The following is an 18,746-nucleotide window of genomic DNA, read 5'->3' on the forward strand; positions in this document are numbered from 1 at the left end:
TATATTGTTGTTGCAGCTGCTCTGTACTTATTTGTATTATTAGTACCGGAGTTTTGTTATGTTTTGAATCTCCCAATTATTTTTCACTTGATATCTATCAGGATTTGTACTGTAGCAGCTAGATGTACTTATTGTATTCCTGTATTGTGGGGCCATCGGTCAATAGAGAGGATATTGTTTACATTTATTGATTAGAATACAGACGGGTGTCCTTGCTTTTTGAGGGGGAATCACCAGATTAGTTCTGGGGTCCCTCTCTGTGGCTTGAGGTGGTCCAGTATTATTCATGGGCCTCCTTTTTAAATGGTTTTAACTGTGTTAGGTTGTATGTACCTTTTTGATAATAAAGTCATTTCTGTATAATTTTTGGTGTGCTATTGTTTTTGGCTTTGCTTTTTTCTACTTGTTCGCATGTCTTGTACAAAAGCATAAATAAGCACCCAGTAGTTCTATTACTGTTTGAGGTAGAGCCCACTTCTCTTGGATACAGATCGCCCTGTCTGTCCCCCTAATAATTGAGTCCCCCCCCCCCAATAATAATTACTTCATATGGACGGTCTATAGATGGTAAAACTGATAATAATTTCATCTTTAGGGTGGGCACCCAGAGCCAATTCTTCAAGTGGGCCATGGGCACCCCAATACAACACAGCCTAGCAGTTTCCTGGTGATATATTAAAAGGCAAATTTACATTTTCTTTACAAATTTTTTTTTACAGTTTACTATTCAGTACAAGAATTCATTCATTACATTTTGAACCAAATACTGTACAAGTGTACTCACATAATCCAACTAACCAGTCTTGCTCTCCTCTACAGTCACACCAAGAAAGGTTTAATCTTTGTACTTTTATCCTTTGATGTTCTAAATCTTTTTTTACCTTTTTACTTTCCCTTTTTATAGAATTTCTTAGACTAAATATTCTTCAAACATCTCTTTCAATTTATAAATCCAGTTGAAAATATATTTCCCAGCAAAGTCTTTCTTTAAATGATTTATTCCTGCACTGACTCCTCAATATGTACTTTATCTGTCCTACTTGTACTTTTATTGAATAGATTTCCACTATGTCTTTGAGATGCTGTTTTTACTATATAAATTATTTCATCATGTTGTCAATAGTTAGATATGATAGTATCTCCAAATAACCTGCATGTAATTATTTTTGCTCTTTTACAAATCCAATAGAGAAACTGAGCAATAATGTCCACCAACTATTGAATTACTGACTTATTGTGTAAATGTTTCTAAAAAGAATTAAACATGAAATGTGAAAAAGAACTGTATAATGGAAAAGACAGAGATAGGCATAAAAATAACAAAAATGTAACTGCTGACTCCTCGGTTCCTATTGCTGCCATTGCCATGTAAGGTCACACTGAGAAGCTCTTCCACTGAAACCTGCTCCATAGCTTTCCTTTCCGAGCATACTGTTCAGTCTCTTGTCCGATTGGGGTATCCCCAAATCAGTTTGCACCTCGGGCAGTTCTATGGACCACTACATTCTTCATAGCAGCCATAAGTCGCAGGATTATACCACTACATGTTGAGCGTCGGCTGCTAGTGAAGCTGTGGCGTTGACTCACATGACGACCTTGGCACATGATTTCCCTGCTGATGCCATATTTGCAGAGTGGAACATGCCCATAGAATGGGACCTGGTCCTTGTACCAGATTCTCCTCCTTGTCTACCATGGCAGGTTATCTTCAAACTTCTGGAGTGTAATGACAAATGATTAATGCTAAAAGCATGTGGACACAGGAATAAGCCTTTTGAATTGCATGGTCATCCTAGCAATGATCAGGATCCGATTAAAGTTAAGATACATCTGGAATATAAGTAGAGGACAACAAGAAGAAATCCCTGAGACATCAGTGTGATCAACACTGCATTATAAAATGCAAGTATTTTTACTCTGCCTAGCGCTCATTGTGCATTGACCAGATCCTTTTTAGGGTCATCTGAAGCGGACTGTCATACTGTTCATTCCTTGTGCCTCTGGACTTGTGAACTTTGACAAGCCTCATTGTTACTCTGTGCGTTTCCTTCTCCCAAAGTTACCTAGTTTTTTGTTGGGAGTTAGTTTTCCCATTAATTATCAGCAGGGCTGCTCCTGTAATGACTGGGTCCCTGTTTTTATATGCTACCATCTCTAGTTGCTAGAGTGTAGTGTTTGTATTTGAGAACTAATTTATATTGCTACTACTTTACTTTTATCTTTAGGTACTAGAGGTGGAGGCTGGTCATAGAATTAGTTTGTTCTTTTTCAAGGATCTATGGCAGGGCATTCTCATATTAATCCCATGCTCAAAGGGCTTGGTCTCTGCTCTATTACTTTGTTGTGGCCTTAGAGCTCCTATGCTAATCATCTAATGCAGGGATACTTTACATGATTATCACCTATCATTCCCTGGTCTCATTGTCCATTCAAGAATCTTCTGGGGAAGGACTTCTTCTTGGGATTTCGCTCTCATTTATTGCTCCTGATGACTCCTTTAAGGAGGGGGTAATGGATGGAGTTCTGCTTTTACAACCAGCACCAGGACTCTAATCCCATATTATTTTGAGAAGCAGCAAATTCAGTATTGAGGAACAGACATATCCTATATGTCAGTGATTAAGAAGTGGATGTCCGTTGAATAGTTGAATATGTACTGTAGAAGCCAGTGCTAATCTTAGAGAAGACATACTGCTGTCCATGCTGCTGACCTTCTGGTATCTATATCAGAGATGGCTAAGGTAATCTCTGACCTAAAGTATTGGAGATTTGCCAATTAACTTTCAATTTGTGGCCCAAATGCAATTGTAAATGTTTTTTTTTATTTTTTTTTTTGCTTTGTCAATAATTTGGGAAGCGTTTTAAGAAGAACCACCTTTAATCTTAACACATTGATTACTCCACACTACATGCAGCTCCTGCTCTTCAAAGTGGCAAATTGCCCATGTAACAGTTATAAAACTCAAGCAGCAGGAAGGCCAGATCAAATTATTTTTTTGGCCTCATCACCCCTTTTTTACATGATGGGTTGTTTTTTATTCAGATGGAATGTGAAGTTATCAGTAGCAGGTGCTCCTAACATCTTTTTTTACCTATTTTCCTTCTTTTCACTACTTATTTATTGGCATTGTGTCATTTATAGACCATGGGGGATATTTATCATTGTTTGCTTTGGGAAGCAAGTTCTGAAGTCATTTTATTTTTCTTTAGTTTTGCTTATGTGCTACATACAGGGGGTTGATACATTTAGAGCACATAAGCAAAACATAAAAGTCTTTTTAAATTTGCTCACGTTCAGGAGTTTTGTACTCCAGGTCAGACCTGGAGTAGACTTGCAACTTTTTTTAAGGTTTTTTTTTTAAGGGGTTTGTGACTTTTTATTTTTCTTTGCCTACATGCGACATTTGCACATCATAAATACATGACGATTGCACAGTGAAAACTGATAATTGCTTAGGTAAGGCTGTTTGCAACTTCTTGCTTACCCACCAAAGTTGCACAAAAAAGTGCTTAGTCGCACATGCATATTTTTGTGTGCCCCGAGTAAGCAAAAAAAATAATAAAAAAAGGCTCTAAATACTTTGACAAATGAATAAACAAAACTGTAGCTTTGACATGAAATACAACTGGATGTAAATATTTCACATCAAGGCTACACATTTTGGATAATAGCTAAACCTGCTGATCTAAGGTATATAGGGCCTTCAGATTGTAGTGAAAAGAATAATTAGGCATATAAAAATCCAGAATGAGACATAGACCACAACTATAGGGTAATGGGGGGACATGTATCATTATTTGTGTATGGTAGAAGCATTTTACCCCTTTTCCCGAATTCTAAATTATGTGCAGAAGCGCTAATTTTATCAATCAAGTGCAATGAGCTTCATAAATTGCGGGTAAATATAGTAATCTCCTAAATCCACTCTTTGGAAAATAGAATCAATGATTTAGAGCATCTTGCTACGTTAAGTCCAAGATGGCTTATATTTGCGCAAAAAAAACAGCTCTTGCGGCAAAATTTTTGGTGTAGAAAAAAAGTACGCAGTTAATAAATCCATGTGTACTATAGATGTCACTCCAAGGTACCCTGATTCAGCCACATCTGGAGGACATGCTCTACCAAAACGTGCGCAAAAAAATTGCACAAAAAAAAGGGCTTGCGCAAAATTTTGCGCAAAAAAATACACACAAAACAGGGGTAAAATCTTCGATACATGTCCCCCATGGAGTGTTTTATTGTCATATCTCTATCAGTTAATAAAAATAAACATATACACTTGTTTAAAGTGTCCCTGTTATTTAAATCAATAAATAAATATATTTAACAAAGGTTGCACACTTCACTGCCCTGATCCAAACAGACAGAGTAATCACATAAATAATGCACCAATAAGGTATTTTATACAATAGAACTTAACCTTTACTTCAATTATTTAAAGATAATGTAACAAAATGACAAAAAGTGTATAGTACACAAATTGAGGAATCACCATTAACAGTGAGGGGGATAGGGAAAGGGGTACATGTGAGTACCTAATCTATCAATAATAGGTTAATAATAGTAGTCAAGATAGACTAATATGGTTAGATGACGGTTAGTGAATTAGTTGTAGAGTTGGTCAGAGGATAGCAGTCTGGGTAGAGCTAGGAGTCAGTGTCAATATGTGAGTGACAATGCAGTTATAGTCTGAAATAGTATTGATATATAGCAATGAGAGAGTAAAAAGAACATGCCCCTGATACAGACAATACACATATATTTCAAATCAATGGTTGCCATTTACAATATTCATGAGATGCTAATTAGTACAACTCATATTTTGTGCTTTATACAAGATGCAATGAACGATGCCATTGAACGATGCTGTAAAGAAAAAAATAGGTGTGTAAATAACATTTATATAGGAGGAGATCTAGACTCCTAACACAATGGTAAAATGGGGATTGCCATAAGCAAGAATCCAAAGCTGTATTGAGAGGATTTACCCATGCCACAGAATGTCCATATAACTGATCACCGACCCTAAATAAGGCTCCTGAAGATGGAACATTTATATACAATAGATTAAACACCCTGCCAGGTTAATGATTGCTATTGTGGCCATAAATAGTAGGTTGCCACTTACCTACATGAAGCACAAAAGATACATAAGGATGATGGAGTAAAGCTATGATAGCAAACCAAGGAACTTCACAGCAGACATGCTCCATATGCTGGAAACAAAAGAAATATTATCATTGTGCTGGAGAAAAAAAAAAAAAGTCAAGTGTGCCTAGATATAAAAAGCCCTAAGACACTAAGGGACACTAGAAGGTTTTGATATATAAGGCAATAGATGTAGAGCAGCCCACAAAGAGCTAACACAGAATACTGCCAGTAAGATGAGTGGACAACACAGTGGGCCTATCCAAGATAATAAGGCAGTTTACATACATAGGTGCATCATACAGCCAGATAGAATATTGACCTAATGCTGACAAAGTAAAAGAAGATACTAAAGCCGGCTGCAAACAATAAAGCACAATGAACCCAAATATGCTACTGACCAAATGATTCAGATGGCCGTGGTGATACTTCCACTCCCTGAAGTAAAGGAGCGCGCCAGGGGCGGCCATACCATATGTGCAGCCGGTTCAGCTGCACAGGGGCCCTAGCGTTTGAGGGGGCCCTCTGCCCCCTCACACAACACACACTGAGCAGCAGCGCTGCACCGCTGCTGCTCACAGTCAGGGCCAGGGCCGCCATCAGGGGGGTACAACCCCTACTCCTGTAAGGGGCCCGGAGCTTCAGGGGGGCCCGCCGGCCCTGTGCTTTTTTTCTTTTTTCTTTCTTGTCAGTGAGTGACTGTGTTTGTCACTCACTGACCGCTGGGGGCCGCCACTGTGCACTGCTCATTGACTGACTACATACAGTCAGCCAATCAGTCAGACTACAGTAGCGTGCCCCGCACATACCTCCATGGCGAGCATCTGCAGGGCCCCCTTCCCTGTCTTAGGCCAGCCCCCCTCGTCGGAAACAAAAGAAGGAAAAACTTTACTGACAGCACTGCTCCTGCCAGGCTTCCTCCCGCCCCGGCGCCGCTCCAAGCTGTACACTGTATACAGAGCAGGCCGTGACCTCTGCCTTGACGACATCACTCACTGATGCCTGGCCTGTGGAGAAGATAGGACGTGACCCGTTGGACATGGTGTGTATTTCTTCTTTTGTTATTTTTTGTCCGGGGGCGGGGCGGGGGGGGGGGGGGGGTTACACCAGTGTTTACAAATCAGTGTGTCTCCAGCTGTTGCAAAACTATAATTTCCAGCATGCCTGGACAGCTAGAGACTGTCCGGGAATGCTGGGAGTTGTAGTTTTGGACCACCTGGAGAGACACTGTTTTGAAAACACTGTCTTAGTCAGTATTTTCCAACCTGGGCACTTCCAGCTGTTGCAAAACTACAACTCCCAGCATTCCCCTGACAGTCTTTAGCTGTCCAGGCATGCTGGGAGTTAGAGTTTTGCAACAGCTGGAAACACTCAGGTTTGGTAGGTAGGTCCTTAGTCGAGTGTTTCCCAACCTGGGTGCCTCCAGCTGTTGAAAAACTATAACTCCCAGCTTAAGACTGCCCGGGCATACTGGGAGTTGTAGTTTTGCAACAGCTGGAGGCATCCAGGTTGGGAAAAACTGACTACGGCAGTGTTTTCGAAACATTGTCTCTCCAACTGTTGCAAAACTACAACTCCCAGCATGCCCGGACAGTCTTAAGCTGGAAGTTATAGTTTTGCAACAGAAGGTGGCATTTTGGTGGGTAGTTGGGCCCTTAGTCCAGTGTTTCCCAACCTGAGTGCCTCCAGCTGTTGGAAAACTACAACTCCCAGCATGCCCAAACAGCCAAAGTCTGTTTGGAAAACACTGGACTAAGGGCCTACCTTCCAAATGTAACGTGGCCACCCACCTACCAACCAACCAAACATATACCTGCCTACCTACCAACCAAACATATTACCTACCTAGCAAACGCTTTTCCTGCCTACCTAACAAACGTATAACCTACCTACCTAGCGGCAAACCCTTTACTTGCCTTCCTACCAACTGAACTTACTACCTGCCTAAATAACTTGCAAACTTACTACTTGCCTACTTACTTAGAGAATGTTCTACCTACCTAATTTACTACTTGCAAACGTACTACCTGCTTACCTAGCAAACATATTACCTGGTTGGGGGGGGGGCAGGTATATTCTTTGCACAGGGGCCCTCTATTGTCTGTGTCCGCCCCTGGAGCGCTCGCCACTCCTTATGTAAGCCAGTGCTCAGCACCGGAGATGACGTCTGCACCTGGGGTTTCCTGTGAATGGAGGTGCATATGCACTTCAAAAACAAGGCGCATGATGATGCTTGGCAATGAAACATTGCAGTGTATGTCATATCCGGTCAGGTGGAGCGCAAAATGCGCTCCACTCGGACGGAAGTGAAAAAGCGTTCACTAAGGTGAGCTCGGAATGCAGAATGGCCCTCATTTACTATTGCAAACCCGACATGTTTTGTCGGGTTGTGCACCAGATTCTGTCGCATTGCGCAAGAAATTCTGTCTGCACCAGATTTTGCGCCAGAATTTGCACCAGAATTGAAAAAACCCCGACGAACGCTCCATTTTGTGAAGAAAACCTGAAAAAGGGTCGTGGCTGCAGTGAAAAGAGGTGTGGTCTCCAAAAAGGGGTGTGTTCCTGACATTTTCACAAAAACCCAACTAAGGTTTCCAAAGAAAATGTGATGGATTTCAACTAACGAAAACCCTACAGATCAGAGCATGTGTAAAAAAAAGCAAAGTGTAGGGAAAGTGGAAAATGTAGGGAAACCTTAGTAAATACTGTGGAAAATAAATTGTAGGGAATTAGAACCCACTAAGAAACCTACACTCTACTGTTAGTAAATCAGGGCCAATGTGTTCCACTAAAAGAAATGTATGCATTATAGAATATTTGCATTATGAAAATGGGCCCAAATTGAAGTGTAATAATGATGGAAACACGAGGCCACATAGCAACAACAGGATACATTGTGATAATATATATTAATCATACCCATAAAGGGAATATATTAAACTCCAATATAATAATGATGCAATGGATGGAGGATTGCCAACTCACACAATATTAATACACCAGCCATACTGGTAAGAAAAGGTATGGGGAAATCTGAGATACAAAATAAATGATAAATAATAAAGCTGCAAACATTGATGCAACTGACAGTAGTAGGTGGTGATGGACCAGGTAGGTAGACAACAAAGAGAATAATTGATATATAGGAAAATGTATAACATATGGAAAAAGCGAGTATATAGAAGAGACTATATGAAAAGGAGGACAGAGATGATAATAGATGAATGCTTTAAATGACAGTGACTCATATAGACCCGATGGAGTCACGGTCTGGAGGCGGTAAATCTACCTCGCCTCCATTTGCAACAATTGCTGGTCGATATTTCCTCCCCAAATATTTTTCTTATACTGTAAACCTCAATTGCCTGGAAACTAATAATCGTCTATCTTGACTACAAATATTAACCTTTTAGTCATGTTATGATAACTGTGATGTCATCTGAATTGTATACAATTGCTACTTCATTGCTTTATCTTATATGAGTGTATGGTAGCACCGTATGGATTCTTCTATGGTCTCTTTCTAATCCCTGATGAGCCCTTGATACTACTGGGCGAAACACGTTGGCTAAGAGAGGTCTGCCACAATTATTTGTATTCATTTATGTATATGCAATTCCCCATTTCTCAGTCCACACTTAGGGAGGGAGGTTAGGGAGGGTTATGTCCTCTAGGTAGGGACAGGATTATTGATAGATTAGGTACTCACCTGTACCCCTTTTCCCTATCCCCTTCATTGTTTATGGTGATGCCTCAATTTCTGTACTATACACTTTTTGTAATTTTGTTACATTATCATTAAAACATTTAAGTAAAGGTTAAGTTTTATTGTATAAAATACATTAAATTAATTCTTTATGTGATTAATTTGAAATTGCAATCACCAAGGGTCTTTGATATCTCCAGGTTTAGGATACCTTTACCTACCCTTTTATGTTGGTATTTTGGTTCCAAAGAGACGTAGGAATGAAGTGTACAGCCACATCCTTCTGCCTGCTTGATCTAATGATTGGTGAGGGTCTAAGTACTGAGACCCTGACTGATCATAACTTTTGACATCTCTGTAACTATGAATGTTTATAGTGGATTTTGTCTGCATGACTTCTGGATGAAAGATTGTTCAGCCAACAGCTTTTGGAGTATCCATTTTGAGGCTGCTCTTACACACAGCATAAGCTGTTTCATATAGATGGAATTTGCAACCAAACTATGTGCCAACTCTAGATTAAAAAGAAACAAACAACCAAACTAAGAAAAAAAAAAATTACTCAATTTTGTAAGCCCCTTGGGTGCACCAAGAAGTGGTTTTAGAAAAAAAAGATATTGATTGACAGGTAATTACAAGATATTTTAAAAGTCATGCAAATTGTATGCATTTAATTTATTGCTCAGCTGCTTTTCTCTTCCACGCCGATGCCTACTCCAAGATGTATTAATCTTGCAACAAATGAAACTCAAGACCTGTCATATACCAGATGTTTTATAACTAGCAGTATTGGACAGAATGACACCTACTGTATAGAGTTTCAGTGTGTTGATCTTTTTTTTCTAGTGAGTGTCTCATAAGACAAATAGGCAATTTACTTTCTAACAATATGTTACACGATGGAAAAATGCAATCAAAATATAACATGTGTACAATAAACAATGCCTTAAAATTAAAAATATAAAGAAATGTTATATATATATATATATATATATATATATATATATATATATTCAGTGTATCCCTTATATCACAACATAAAACAAAATACACACGCCTTGCTAGTACTGGTTTGAACCACCTTCATTCTTCAATCATTCTTCAAGGCATACTTTCTACTACAAGGTGTTGTAAACATGAATCCATATGGACATGATGGCATCAATAAGTTGCTGCAGATTTGTTGGCTGAACATTCATGTTGGTGTTGCACCACATTCCAAAGATAATCTATTGGATTGAGACCTGACGGAGTCTATAAAACACAGTGAACTTATTGTCACATATAGGTAAACAGTTTGAGATGATGTGCTGCTAGAAGTAGCCATCAGAACAAGGATGCATTGGTCATAATGGGGAGTACATGATCAGTAATAATACTCAGATAGGCTGTCACCTTTAAATGATGCTTAATTGGTCATATGGGCTCAAAGTGTGCCAAGAAAAAGTTCCCCACACCATTAAAGCACCAACACCAACATGATCCTGGCCCTGCCATCTAAATGTCACAATTGGGTTAAAAAATTATTATACTGAGCAATGTTTTTCCAGTTTAACTTTTTTCCAATTTTAGTGAGCCTGTGTAAATTGTAGTCTCAGTTTCCTGTTTTTAGCTGACAGGAGTGGCATCAGGTATGGTCTTTTGCTGTTGTAGCCCATCTGGTTTAAAGTTTGACCTGTTGTGTGTTTAGAAATGGTATTCTGCATAAATTGGCTGTAGCAAGTGATTATTTGAATGACTGTTGCCATTCTGTCATCTTAAACCAGTTTGCTCATTTTCCTCTGACCTTCGTCCACACGACTGCCACTAACTAAATATTTTCACTCTTTCCGATCATCCACTGTAAACCCCAGAGATGGTTGTTTGTGAAAATACATCAGCAATTTCTAAAATACTCAGACCAGCCTTACTTTTAATTCCATGTTCAAAGTCCCTTAAATACCCTTTTGTTCCCATTCTGATGTTTGGTTTGAACTTCAACAAGTTGTCATGTAATTGGCTGATTATCTATATGTACGTAGTATGCAATTTAAGAGGTGTCCCCAATAAAGTGGCCAGTGAGTGGCATCACAAGATCATTAGCTTATAATAAATAAATATGAACTTGAGACAATATACTCTGTTCAGAGAGGTATATGCTATATGTGTTCATTGCTGTTCACCTAGTGGCTGCGATGTGAATTAAAGCCGGTTGAGCATTTTACTGGTGTGGAACTGGTCAAGTCATAGGAAACAAAAGTATGGGAACTCACCCAAGATTTCCACTCAAGGGCTGCTCCCGCAGGACTCCTGCTAATGGGAACGGTGTTCCTGCTGTGGAAAAAGTGCAGGAACTTAGTTCCCATGCGTTCCTGCAGGGCTTGAGCCCTGAGTGTAACAGTATTGTATCGGTTTTCTATCTGAAAAACTATAATTCTTAACTAAATTCAAGGAAAGAATGAACTTGTATGTATGATGTATGATACAAAAAAATCTAAATCAAACCAGAAAGATTAACAATATTCTTATACTGGGAGAGCTCATTACTAAAAAAAAAGGATTTTTCTTCAAACGTATCCTGCATCATGTACAGTTTCTGCCTTTTCTCTTCTATCCAATTAATAGTAATGGCATTGGTAAAGCATTTAATCGCTTTCTCTGGAGAAAAAATAAGTTTACAAGACCTTGGTGTTTGATTTGACTTAAAAGAACTACAGTAACAATTCGACCTTCCTGAGACCTAAAGTCTTGTATTAGATTATTAGGGTGCGTAAATGAGAAATATGAAGAAAGATTTCTTTGCTATATTATAATTGTGCATTTATTCTAAAATTGCAAAAAACTGATTCATTTATTCTAGAAATGTGATGAAATTGAATCTTTCTGGAACAGATTATATTATTTACAAATTATAATGGGAATGCCCTATATTAATATGTTTTCTTTTGAGGAAAGATCTGTTCCTGTCCTCAGGTTGAGTGTGATATTACAACTTTGCTTCCTTCACTTCAATAGAACTGAGAAGAAATACCACACACAAGCTGAGGACAGAAGAGGCATCGCTCTTTGAAATGAGTTATATTTTTCCAGTCCTGGATAACTTCTTTAAGTACTTTCAACTACAGAGTAAACACTGTAAAAAAAAATGAAGCTTTGTATAAAACATTATTAAAATGTATTAGGTTTGCCTTGCCTCCAAAAAAAATGCCAAGTAACTTAGAGCACACTGTTAGTTCTGGATTATCCTGTTGACTGATAGAGCCTAGTTGATAATAGTGTATACATTGGGCCAAATTTACTAAGAGTGGAGTTCATGAAATGTATGCTGGGCTACCATTATATCATCATCAGTGTTCCTAGTATTTCCTCCATCATTCATTCAGGTGCCAAAACTACATGTGTTCTTCATCCATTCTGCTCATAAAAGTGCCAATGCCAGGTTCACACAAACCAAGCCTGACAATGTTAGAAATTGCCATAAAGATTTGAGCAAGACCGGGTTCGCCAAGCTCGGCTCACTCGTCTCTAATTGTATGTGTGGTGTTGGGATTTATCAGTCATATTCGAAAAGGAATATACAGTAGTTTGTGAAGCTAAAAAAAACAACTTTCTTTTATCCAGTGCAGCCTATTATTCCACAATGTTGATCCAACAACCCCCATGAGGTACTGTAGAAACCTTATTTTAGGAGAGAAAAATCTTTACTGTCTACAAATCTGATAATCCAAACAAAATTCCTGAATCAATAATTCCTCTTCAGACTCTAGTGACTATAACCTGTAATGTTAATACACTCAAGAAATGTATCCACACTCAATATGTAATTGAAAATAATAGGCCCATTGTGGTCTATGGGGATCTCATGGCATGTAAAACAGTAAGATAAGCAGGACCGTCTCGGCCAGTCAGTGGAATGGGAATCCACCACTGGTTCGAATCCCGGGGTGGGGCAGAGTGTTACAATGTTGTGGTTAAACTTTACTTTACTGGAAAAGCTGCTGAGTTGGCCATAGCAACCAATCAGATTGCTTCTTTCATTTTTCAGAGGCCTTTTAAAAAATGAAAGAAGCAATCTGATTGGTTGCTATGGGCAACTGCACAACTCTTTCTCTACAATGGTTTTGATGAATCTCCCCCATAGAGGGAGATTAATCAAAACCTGTCCAGAGGAAAAGTTTCTGAGTTGCCCATAGCAACCAATTAGATTGCTTCTTTCATTTTTGAAAAGGCCTCTGAACTCCTGACACTACTCCTGACACCCACTGTGATCCTTCTGTATAATGTATAGATGTGGGCGGCTGCTCTTCTATGGTCCCCTGCACTGATGTATATATACACATATTCATATATCCCACAGAGTTGTGATTGGCTGGAACCATCTGGCCAATCACAGCTCTCTGCGGAAAATATGAATAGGTGTATATATACGGCAGTGCAGGGGACCATAGAAGAGCATCCGGCCTCATCTATACATTATACAGGAGGATCGCAACGGACCTGGGTGATCTGTCATCTAGTACAGGTACTACTACTCCCATCATGGAACAGTGTGTTCTATGGTAGGAGTAGTACTACCTAAAAAAAATAAAAATAAAGAAAAAAAAGTGAAAAACACACACATTACAGACTTTTTTTTATTGTTGGCTAAATTTTTAGTACCCTGCCCGCCCACAGAAATTGATCCCTGTTTAAAAAATTATAAAAATGTTGTTATTAAAAAGACATATTCCGTTAAAGACAAATTTTTCCATCACTACAGTATCTTTTTTATTATTATTTTTTATATGGTACCCTACGAAATTTTTGTAAAAAAAGGTATCGCCATCATTTTTTTGGATCACAAAAGTCTCTATCTCCCTCTCTTTCACTTTGGCTGATGTTTATAGATTCTTGGCAAACAGACAGGAGTAGTGATTTTTTTTCGACCTGGTCAGGAGGTGGTCTAGATTTGCGGATTTTTTAAGCACCATTTGCATGAATTTTGCGACAAAATTAAAAACAAGCAGATAATAAATACGTTACCACTGCATCCGTCACTTTAAAAACTGGTCTAGCAACACCAAAAGGTCAAAATGATGGAATTTAGAAGTTGAAAAAAAAACGCAATTTGCACGAAAATGAACAAAAATTGCAGATTTAGACCAGAAATAAGAATAGAACACAATGATAAATCTCCCCAACAGTGTTTTATGTGATGAAATATCATTAGTGTTACTTATAGTGTGGATTGTTTGGCATATGTGTTGAGTGGTGGAATAGTGTTTACCCCTTATAGTCACACTTTAGTCAAATGTTTGACTAAAAATATCTATAAAAAAAGAAAAATGTGTTTCTCTTTGTATCAGTCTTGACTTACCTTTTCTCTCATCACTGAAAACACGTGCATGCTCCTGTGAGTGTGCATGTGTATGGGGAGAGTCAAGAGAGATAGCTGTTGACTAAATGACCATTCCACTCACAGCTGTCTAATGTGTTTGGTCAGTTATAGACTGTTGAAAACAGCTTTTGAGGTGATGACTAAAAATAAGCAAATCTTTAAAAAGATCCATTCTTCATTGATTTCTTAAGAAGATGAATTATGCTATGAATTGTAAGCTGGACAAATAAAGATATCCAGACAGCAAATGTTTGGTGAATGTAGTAAGGAGTAATGCAAACAGTACAAAGTATACATCATCACCCATATACATTTGTCTCAATCACACGCCCACTTAGTGTTGAGAGGCACTGAGCATATGTAAGGACATCAGCGCATAGGCACTCTGTGGTATTATGATGTTTTGCTGCCATACTCATGATGGTGGGCATAATATCTAAATTCCTGTTCTACATCTCTTAATCCTATGACTGGCTATAAAAGACCAATTTTTAAACAGTTGCTTTCTGGACAGTATAAGTGCGAACAATACAGTTAAATCCAGAGATTCACAAATGATGTCTTCTTGGAATTTGTCTCTCTTCCCCTTTCCAGTACCCTTTCACCTATTCTCCTACTCAGAGTTCTCCAACTTGTGATCATATTCCCCTTGATGTCTCACACAGAAACAGTTCTTTCGTTTTTATGCCCCACACAGTTACATTGCATCCACACGTCAATTGTTTTACCACCTCAGTCGGGATGCTGACATTTTCAGCTGCTTCACAAAGCCTTAGGCTGTTGGCATAAAGCAGCCTGCAGCCTACAAGTACAAGTGACAAGAAAGCAAACCAATGACTATTTAGTTCTACATCCATTGAGTTCATATACAGGTGAATATCTAAATTCCTGGCCAGGAGCAATTGAAGGAAAGGGGCCTAGAGGGTTTGACCCATTTCACGCCCAGCACACAGGCCCCATAACAATCAAGCAAATTCTATTGAAATGGAGACAATAAATTGTTAAATGCTGACTTTTGGCTAAACCATAAGACATTTGCCAGTTGGAAATAAGCATTCATGTGAAAATAACAATGATCTTTGCAGGATTTTAACAAGACACTTTGTTGTCTGCAGGATTTTCTGGATGTTCTTAAAATAAACACCATGAACAAGTGTATTTCCTTTTAGTTTAACTCTCTACTGATTCCTTCACCTGTCTCAGATAATAAAATATCCCATTGCACCTTGCATCTTAAACAAAAAACAAACATTATTTTATTTAAAAAAAAAGTTAAATACATGAATACGTTTTATCATTTGGAAATGTATCTGTTTGTTGTGCAACTACTCATCCATTACATTTTAATAAATAGTTATAGACTAAGAAAACTTGCACATTCACTTCTAAAATCTTTCTTTTCTTCCCCTAGCAAATGGCAGTGAAGTGCACATCAGCAATGTGCGCTATGAAGATACTGGCGCATATACATGCATTGCTAAGAATGCAGCTGGAGTAGATGAAGATATTTCTTCCCTTTTTGTGGAAGACTCAGCCAGAAAGACACGTATGTAATAAATTATAATGTTATATGTTTTACTTATTAGTTTCTTACTTGTGAAATTTTTAAAGTCAATTTTTATGACTTTATAACTAGAATGTTGGTTATTGTATTTAACTTTTATTGCAATTCCAGTTTTCATAAATAAGGTGTACAGCATATATTGAGGTTAATGTTACACCATTCCACTCCATTAACTACGATTTGAACATATATTATATTCTGTTAAGTCCAATCAAACCAGGAGAGGAAATTTAACTCATGTAATGCCCCTACATTTTGCTTTATACAGTATATTGTGTTTATAGGTTATCTCTAACTTATGTGAATTTTCAATTATGTTGGCAAACTAATGTTAAGTGTGTTTAAAATGTACTATACCATTTTATTAGTGTTGCTGTTATTAGTGTTGCTGTTATGTACATGTAGTACAGACATTGCGATCTTAGTTATAACCACAGAAAGCACAGCCAGGCACCAAATCTGACTTATGAGGGGCTTTATACATTTAAATAGAGCACAAATTGGATCTGGTAGCTGGTCGGGGAGTAAAGCAGACAGAGCCCAGGTGTGATGGATGACATGTCAAAGTTTATAGAAATTACAGTAATGTTTTAAGTATAAACAGCAATAGACTACTTAAACATGTTAAACATTCATGTAAGGCTATGTTTACACAATATATACACAAATACAATAATATACATACAATACAATCATACATACAATAATATAAAAAACAGGAATAAATATATCAAATAACGGGGTGACATCACTTGAACCTGCATTTAACAGTAATCAATGCACAGGGCATGATTGTATATTGTTCATGATGGTAAATACAGAAATAATTAATCTTTATACACACATAATCAATTGGCAGAACCTTAACCCCTTCAGGACGGAGCCCATTTTGGCCTTAAGGACCGGAGCGTTTTTTGCTCATCTGACCACTGTCACTTTAAACTTTAATAACTCTGGAATGCTTTTACTTATCATTCTGATTCCGAGACTGTTTTTTCGTGACATATTCTACTTTAACATAGTGGTAAATTTTTGTCGATACTTGCATCCTTTCTTGGTGAAAAATTCGTAAATTTGATGAAAAATTTGAAAATTTAGCATTTTTCTAACTTTGAAGCTCTCTGCTTGTAAGGAAAATGGATATTACGAATACATTTTTTTTGGTTCACATATACAATATGTCTACTTTATGTTTGCATCATAAAATTGACGTGTTTTTACTTTTGGAAGACACCAGAGGGCTTCAAAGTTCAGCAGCAATTTTCCGATTTTTCACAAAATTTTCAAACTCAGTATTTTTCAGGGACCAGTTCAGGTTTGAAGTGGATTTGAAGGGTCTTCATATTAGAAATACCCCATAAATGACCCCATTATAAAAACTACACCCCCCAAAGTATTCAAAATGACATTCAGTCAGCGTTTTAACCCTTTAGGTGTTTCACACGAATAGCAGCAAAGTGAAGGAGAAAATTCACAATCTTCATTTTTTACACTCACATGTTCTTGTAGACCCAATTTTTGAATTTTTACAAGGGGTAAAAGGACAAAATTTTTACTTGTATTTGTAGCCCAATTTCTCTCGAGTAAGCACATATCTCATATGTCTATGTAAAGTGTTCGGCGGGCGCAGTAGAGGGCTCAGAAGGGAAGGAGCGACAGGGGGATTTTGGAGAGTACGTTTTTCTGAAATGGTTTTTGGGGGTCATGTTACCTTTAGGAAGCCCTTATTGTGCCAGAACAGCAAAAAAAAAACACATGGCATACCATTTTGGAAACTAGACCCCTCGGGGAATGTAACATGGGATAAAGTGAACCTTAATACCCCACAGGTGTTTCACGACTTTTGCAAAAGTAAAAAAAAAAATTTTTACCTAAAATGCTTGTTTTCCCAAAAAATTTTTATTTTTAAAAAGGGTAATAGCAGAAAATATACGTAGTGTATACGTAGTGTTTTTTACTTTTTATTTTATTTTTTGTGTTAGTGTAGTGTAGTGTTTTTAGGGTACAGTCGCATGGGCGGGGGTTCACAGTAGTTTCTCGCTGGCAATTTGAGCTGCAGCAGAAAGTTTGCGGCAGCTCAAATTTGCAGCCAGATACTTACTGTAATCCTCCGCCCATGTGAGTGTACCCTGTACGTTCACATTGGGGGGGGACATCCAGCTGTTGCATAACTACAACTCCCAGCATGCCCGTTGGCTGTCGGTGACTGCTGAGAGTTGCAGTTTTGCAACAACTGTAGGCACACTGGTTATGTATCACTGAGTTTGTGACCTAACTCAGTGTTTCACAACCAGTGTGCCTCCAGCTGTTGCAAAACTACAACTCCCAGCATGTACGGTGCATGGTGTACGGTGACTGCTGAGAGTTGTAGTTTGCAACAGCTGGAGGCACACCGGTCGTGAAACACTGAGTTAGGTAAAAAAAAAACTGAGTTTCACAACCAGTGTGCCTTCAGCTGTTGCAAAACTACAACTCTCAGCAGTCACCGACAGCCAACGGGCATGCTGGGAGTTGTAGTTATGCAACCAGCAGATGCACCACTACAACTCCCAGCATGCACTTTAGCTGTTTGTGCAAGCTGGGAGTTGTAGTTATACAACAGCTGAAGGTACACTTTTCCATAGAAAAAATGTGCCTCCAGCTGTTGCAAAACCATAAGTCCCAGCATGCCCATAAGGGAATGCTGGGAGTTGTGGTGGTCTGCCTCCTGCTGTTGCATAACTACATCTCCCAGCATGCCCTTTTTGCATGCTGGGAGCTGTTGCTAAGCAACAGCAGGAGGCTGTCACTCACCTCCAACGATCCAGACGCTGCAGGTCAGTCCCGCCGCCGCAGCTGCTCCTGGGGCCCCGATCCCAACAGGGGCGCCGGGGATCGGGGTCCCCAGCACCCGGGGTGCACGTCCCGCACCTGCTCACGTCCTCCAGAAGAGGGGCGGAGCGGGTGCGGGAGTGACACCCGCAGCAGGCGC

At 38.7% G+C, this 18,746-nt stretch overlaps 1 protein-coding gene across 2 annotated transcripts in view; it reads left to right on the top strand.

Moving 5' to 3' along the window:
• FSTL5 (follistatin like 5) overlaps nucleotides 1–18,746 on the top strand; it is an 872,209-nt gene that overhangs the window by 693,632 nt on the left and 159,831 nt on the right. For both annotated transcript variants that reach the window (XM_056561517.1, XM_056561526.1), the window contains exon 10: nucleotides 15,623–15,757. In XM_056561517.1, coding sequence (XP_056417492.1) covers nucleotides 15,623–15,757 — 135 coding nt within the window. The remainder of the gene's footprint in view (nucleotides 1–15,622; nucleotides 15,758–18,746) is intronic.

Source organism: Hyla sarda, chromosome 1, assembly GCF_029499605.1.
Source record: "Hyla sarda isolate aHylSar1 chromosome 1, aHylSar1.hap1, whole genome shotgun sequence".
NCBI classification, from domain to species: domain Eukaryota; kingdom Metazoa; phylum Chordata; class Amphibia; order Anura; family Hylidae; genus Hyla; species Hyla sarda.